Below are 7,319 nucleotides of genomic sequence, written 5' to 3'. Positions count from 1 at the left end.
AGCCGCTCCAGCCACCGCAGCAACTGCCGCTGCCGGTTTAAAAACGAACCCGTGAGTTGGAACATCTTTGTCAACATGGACTCCTTAAACTTAAAATCTGGCTCCTCCACAGACAGAGGTCTAGTAGTCGCCGATTCCGAACCAGAAAAAACGTCCTCCGAAGAGTCGGAGTCACCTTCATCAGCGGATAATCTGTCAGAGACATCCAGCGGAGTAGATGACGCCTGGGACGGATAGCTATGTTTCACCTTTTGCTTGCGCTTACCAGGGCAGAGACCGCAGAAACCGCCGTTTGTAACTGATCAGCGAAATCTGGAGGCCAAAGTGTCCCTCCCACAGGAGGATTAGTGGTGCCCTGGGGAGCTGCATGTGCAATCGCAGATGAGTGTAGGGAACGCACCTCGCTGGAAGAAGAACCCTCAGAGGTGGATGACTCAGTTGTACTAAATATATTATTCTTTTTAGATATTGCAATTTTATCAAAGCATGTGGAACAAAGTTGAGCAAGTGGATCAACCAGAACCTCCTCACAATAGACAAAGTTATTAGGTTTAATTAAAGAGGGAGTACCCTCTAACATATCAGAGTCCTCCATAGCTTGCACCTTTATTGCGGACTAGATAGAATTAAATGGCACTTTATATCCCAATGGCCGTGGCACTCACCACCTCCTATGACCCAGAGCACAGAGAAACCGCTTTGTCTCCTACAACCGTCGGTCAAGAGAGAGGAAGTTAAAGAGGCCACACCCGGTCACATGGAATGCCATGCAGGAACGCCCCTGCACTAGAGAGAAAACGCGCCAAAAAAGGCCTGTGTCGATCTCTTGCTAAGAAAACTGACTGTTCACACACTGACAAAGCCTCATCTCACACATGTCACAGCATTAAACACAATAATCATAATATTATGCACAAATTCCCCCCCGTTCAATAACCCCCCTTTCCGAGGGTATTACCCTTGATTCTATACAGATAAAAGGAGACACACTGTGTCCCTGTCTTCTTACATTATCATATGTGTATAAATAAAACCATCTTACCAGAATCTATGCCGTGGAACAGGAACACAGCCTTTCAAGTGTGACAGGGAAGTAGCATTGCTCCTGACATGGACTTAAGAGCAGAAAAGCATGCAGCGAAACTCATCAACGCTGATTGCTAATGGAGCTGTTAATCTGAGTCGGGATGGTTTCACAGAAAGACTCTCCCTGCATCTCCGGACTCTAACATTCACCCATGCTCTCAATGAGAGGCTGACAAGACTACTTAAAACTCCAGTCCCATTTCGAAGAATACTACACTCCATAAGAGACTACTCCGAATCCTCTGACACTTCTCTGCCAACCTCCTGTGACGAAAGGTAAAGAATGACTGGGGGATGAGGGGAGTGGGGGAGGTATTTAAAGGGACATTAAACACTAAAAACATGCTAGATAGAATAATGCATTCAAATAAAAGATTAGTCCATGACTAACATGTAGATGTATTTTTTAAAGTTTCATTAGTTGTTTAAAAAGTGAGAAAATAAGTGTAAAGTTTTAGTATCTATAATACACAGGGAGCTGCCATGTTGTAACTTGTGTTACCTTCTCTGCTGTGGCCAATTAGGGTCAGTTATAAATAGGCCACTAGAGTGTTCAGCCAATGATTGTGCTGGATTTAACAGTGTTCAGCACTTCTATTTGTAACAGGAACTGAAAAGCTCACAATTTCAGAATGGAATTACAGGCAAAGTGGACAAAATAAATAATGAAAGTATATTGCAGAGTTGCTTTATTATATACAATTTATCATTTTATATTACCATCTCAAAGTGTTTAATGTCCCTTTAAGCATTTGGCTGGGGTGTCTTTGCCTCATCCTGGTGGCCAGGTTCTTAATGCCCACAAGTAAGGAATGAAGCAGTGGACTCTCATCCCATTAAGATGGAAATTGACAATAGAAGTAAATAAGAAAGATGTTTAAAATTCCATGCTCTATCTGAATCAAACACTTAATGCCCCCCATTAACAAATGTAAAATCCCTTGAAAGTAATTTAATTAGTAGTTCCTCTTTTGCAGGTGCGCCAATATAATGTGTACAGTGTGAAAGATCCCCCCCCAAAAAAATAAAGTACATGAACACACTTCTAAAAGTCCCTAAAAAAAGCAAATCTTTATTTTCTGCAAATTAGTGAAATATCTGGCAAATGTCTCTATATATTAACATCATATAAAAACAATCTCAATTAAAGCTTTAAATTAGCATATCTATATATATATATACATCAAGAAATAGGAATATAACATATAAACAATTGTATCAGACCCATTAAAATCAGGGTTCGGCAGTGGCAAAATCATTAAGGTTATATTTTAACCAAAAGTCCAACATTACAGTCAAAACTGTAGATTTTAACCAAATTACATAAAGTAATTTTCTATGTTAAAAAAAAAAGTCTAATCAGGTTTACAATGTTTTGTGAATTTCATGATTATCAAAAGTCACTTTGGGTCAAAATCCTGCTGATTATCGATTTTAACCAAAATTCAAATTAAATTTGTTATCACATTAACACACAACCGTCTTATTTTTAATCAAATTATACATTTAATTTTTTTTTTCCTGCTAAACTGTCTTCTACTTTAAAGATTATTCCCTAAAACAGAAGAATATATTCACAATTATTAGTTGCTGTTTCCATCACTTAATTTATAACATGATTTTTTTTAAATGTTTTTTTTTATATATTACAGTTTTTTTTCTTAAAAAAAGACGACCTTATAGTCAAAATTAAGAAGAATCTCTTATTGCAGAAATGTCATCAATATATCTCCATAAACAAGTCCAATATGGATAATGTAAAAATCCATCTTCATTACTAATTCTTCCGTGCACCTGTTTCCATTGTATTTGTGGTTTCCAGAGTATCGAAATGCTAGGCAATTAGACCCAGCATATGGAATATTGTCATTCAATTTGAACTTGTTCTGAAGTTCTGCAGCAACTGTCTATCTGCACCAGAATTCCTTTTGTTTAATAGGGGTGATAATGATATAGCTATTGACTGATCCTTGGAGTGGAATTCCTTTTGTTTAATAGGGGTGATAATGATATAGCTATTGACTGATCCTTGGAGTGGTCTTTGATATGGAGTGAGGTTCAAATAAACCTTCCAGTGTTTAGCTTGAGGTATATTATATACAGCTTGCTTTATAAAGGTAATAGTGAAACTGGAGTGATCGACCATTTTAAGTAGCGGTTGTAGTCAACCGTAAAACGGATAAACCATAAATAACAAAAAATTATGCACAATGGTAAAGTAAGGGTAATTTCATAATGAAGCTGTTCCCACTACCCATAGGGCTTCATTGTTGAAACCATGAAGAGATATACAGCAATCAGATGCATACGTATATTTTTGTACAGAGATATGGTCCAGGACCACAATTTCTTGATATGCAATACTGACGTCTGTTTTTTTAATCCGTATTGATCAATTCCCTATGCCTCAATATCAACAAATAAAAGTATGTAGTGTTAATCTCTAATTTTTTAAAATAATGTAGTCAATCTCAATACTAGTATTGGTGGTAATACAGTGGTGTGTGGAAATGCCTTAAAAGAGACTTGTAAATAAATCAAACTATACTTTGCGTTCTTACTAGTATAAAAGTGCTTATTTCAGTGAAATGTCTGGAGTGCAAAGATGGTAAGATGAATTAATATATGTCCTTCATTCATTTCTATGTATAAAGTGTGTAGATTTTACCTCTGTGAGTAATAGAATACATAGGACGGAGAGATTTTAAATGAGAATTTTGTGAAACTGTAAAATAAATTGTAGATTGGAATGTTTTCTATCATGTGGGGTGGTTGGTACAACATTATAGATAAGTAAGCCAACTTTATTGGGGTTTATAGAGCATCTAACTGGGCAGATATTTGTCAAATTTGCAAAAACATTCTTTTATTTAAGATGCTAAGTTAATAGAATGAGATTTTAATGATTAGCCTATATATATATAATATGCTGCTGGTTTGGAATTTCCATCCTATAAAAAAGACCTATATGGGGTGAACAAGACTTGTATTCAGCAATGTAATCAGTATATAGGCTGAACCATTTATGAATATTTATTGCATATATTGGTGTTCGCATACATTTATGTTGGGGGGTTAACATGCAGCAGGGAGTTGCATGGTGTGCACATTAGATGTAAATTATTTTAAAGATGGTGGTTTAGCGACATCCAAAGAGAGACTCGGGCGGGTGTTTAGCCTTTGTTATTAAAAGCTAACTTTCACTGGGATGCATTTGTCCTTCTTACCCCCTCTGGACCCCCCTTGTACAACAATGATTGCGTGTTTAACCCTTGGGACTGTTCGAAATGTATTCTTTGTATAATGCATGGAATAGACCTCCAAAGGGTGTATTGCTTTCACTGATTGGTTGTGTTTTTTGTTAGTGATTCCCATCCTATAAATGTTAGACCATAATCCAGTGTATGTGACTCCATAGAGGTGCTGCTTGAGATGAATGGCCGTCTAGCATATGGGATGAAAATGGTTAATCCCAAATCTTTTTGCTCAATCTAAAGGAGATTATAGTATTTTGAAACTATAAGAATTTTGAGAATATTGTTATAAAGAAAATGATTGGCCAATGGGACAAGATTTATGGATCAGATAAACATAGCAGGTTTCTGGCTGGGATAAGGTGCTTCAGTCAGGCTTTCGCCCCTGCGCTGGAGTAGCAGAGGAAGTGAGAGGTGAGCACGGAGTGAATGTCTTGGAAGGAGGGTCTCTCCCGGCAGTCACGGGCCCAACACTGCAACATTAGCTCATACAGAGGTAGTGGGCAGGGAGGTGGGCGAGAGAGAGAGATCTACAGGAGGGAGAATAAGTTCATTAGAAATGCAACTGTACCGATTATACACAGCCCTATTTATTCTCCCTTGCACACGCTACTGTTCCTGTCAATCATATGCTAATGTCAATCATATGGTAATGTCAATCATATGCTAATGCCAATCATATACTAATGCCTATCATATGCTAATGCCAATCATATACTAATGTCAATCATATGCTAATGCCAATCATATGGTAAAGCCAATCATATACTAATGCAAATCATATACTAATGTCAATCATATACTAATGCCAATCATATGGTAATGCCAATCATATACTAATGTCATACATATACCAATGTCACACATATACCAATGTCACACATATACTAATGTCACACATATACCAATGCCACACATATACTAATGCCAATCATATACTAATGCCAATCACATATACTCACTGCACTTCTACCCCCCCCCGCAGCACTCTGTATTCTATTTCATATGCAGATGAGACGCACAGTCCTGTCACTGCACTTCTACGCCCCCCCCCTGCAGCACTCTGTATTCTATTTCATATGTTGATGAGACGCACAGCCCTGTCACTGTACTTCTATCCCCCCCTGCAGCACTCTGTATTCTATTTCATATGCTGATGAGACGCACAGCCCTGTCATTGTACTTCTAAACCCCCTGCAGCACTCTGTATTATATTTCATATGCTGATGAGACGCACAGCCCTGTCACTGCACTTCTAACCCCCCCTGCAGCACTTTGTATTCTATTTCATATGCTGATGAGACGCACAGTCCTGTCACTGCACTTCTACCCCCCTGCAGCACTCTGTATTCTATTTCATATGCTGATGAGATGCACAGTCCTGTCACTGCACTTCTAATACCCCATTCAGCACTTTGTATTCTATTTCATATGCTGATGAGACGCACAGCCCTGTCACTGCACTTCTACCCCCCTGCAGCACTCTGTATTCTATTTCATATGCTGATGAGACGCACAGTCCTGTCACTGCACTTCTACCCCCCCCCTGCAGCACTCTGTATTCTATTACATATGCTGATGAGACACACAGTCCTGTCACTGCACTTCTACCCCCCCTGCAGCACTCTATATTCTATTACACATGCTGATGAGACACACAGTCCTGTCACTGCACTTCTACCCCCCCTGCAGCACTCTGTATTCTATTACATATGCTTATGAGACACACAGTCCTGTCACTGCACTTCTACCCCCCCCTGCAGCACTCTGTATTCTATTTCATATGCTGATGAGATACTCAGTCCTGTCACTACACTTCACCCCCCCCCCGCAGCACTCTGTATTATATTACATATGCTGATGAGACACACAGTCCTGTCACTGCACTCCCCCCCCCCCTGCAGCACTCTGTATTCTATTACATATGCTGATGAGACACACAGTCCTGTCACTGCACTTCTACCCCCCCTGCAGCACTCTGTATTCTATTATTCTATTACATATGCTGATGAGACACACAGTCCTGTCACTACACTTCTACCCCCCCTGCAGCACTCTGTATTCTATATCCCCCCCTGCAGCACTCTGTATTCTATTACATATGCTGATGAGACACAGTCCTGTCACTGCACTTCTACCCCCCCTGCAGCACTCTGTATTCTATTACATATGCTGATGAGACGCACGGCCCTGTCACTGCACTCCCCCCCCCCCCGCAGCACTCTGTATTCTATTTCATATGCTGATGAGACACACAGTCCTGTCACTACACTTCTAACCCCCCCTGCAGCACTCTGTATTCTATTTCATATGCTGATGAGACACACAGCCCTGTCACTGCACTTCTACCCCCCCCCTGCAGCACTCTGTATTCTATTTCATATGCTGATGAGACACACAGTCCTGTCACTACACTTCTAACCCCCCCCCCCCTGCAGCACTCTGTATTCTATTTCATATGCTGATGAGACACACAGCCCTGTCACTGCACTTCTACCCCCCTGCAGCATTCCGTATTCTATTTCATATGCTGATGAGATGCACAGCCCTGTCACTGCACTTCTAACCCCCCCCCCCCGCAGCACTCTGTATTCTATTACATATGCTGATGAGACACACAGTCCTGCCACTACACTTCTACCCCCCCTGCAGCATTTTGTATTCTATTACATATGCTGATGAGACACACAGTCCTGTCACTGCACTTCTACCCCCCCCCCGCAGCACTCTGTATTCTATTACATATGCTGATGAGACACACAGTCCTGTCACTGCACTTCTACCCTCCTGCAGCACTCTGTATTCTATTTCATATGCTGATGAGACACACAGTCCTGTCACTACACTTCTACCCCCCCCTGCAGCACTCTGTATTCTATTGCATATGCTGATGAAACACACAGTCCTGTCACTGCACTTCTACCCCCCCCCCTGCAGCACTCTGTATTCTATTTCATATGCTGATGAGATGCACAGTCC

At 40.5% G+C, this 7,319-nt stretch overlaps 1 protein-coding gene across 5 annotated transcripts in view; it reads right to left on the bottom strand.

Moving 5' to 3' along the window:
* Positions 1-2,129: 2,129 nt before the first annotated feature.
* The window catches only part of DDR1 (discoidin domain receptor tyrosine kinase 1), a 136,463-nt gene continuing 131,273 nt past the window's right edge, over positions 2,130-7,319 (bottom strand). For all 5 annotated transcript variants that reach the window (XM_053722038.1, XM_053722040.1, XM_053722037.1 and 2 more), the window contains one exon: positions 2,130-4,870. In XM_053722038.1, the coding sequence (XP_053578013.1) occupies positions 4,712-4,870 (159 nt within the window). In that variant the 3' untranslated portion in view covers positions 2,130-4,711. The remainder of the gene's footprint in view (positions 4,871-7,319) is intronic.

The sequence above is a fragment of the Bombina bombina genome, chromosome 7 (genome assembly GCF_027579735.1).
Source record: "Bombina bombina isolate aBomBom1 chromosome 7, aBomBom1.pri, whole genome shotgun sequence".
Lineage (NCBI taxonomy): Eukaryota > Metazoa > Chordata > Amphibia > Anura > Bombinatoridae > Bombina > Bombina bombina.
The sequence above is the reverse complement of the archived record's forward strand: the minus strand, read 5'-3'. Positions and strand labels throughout refer to the sequence as shown.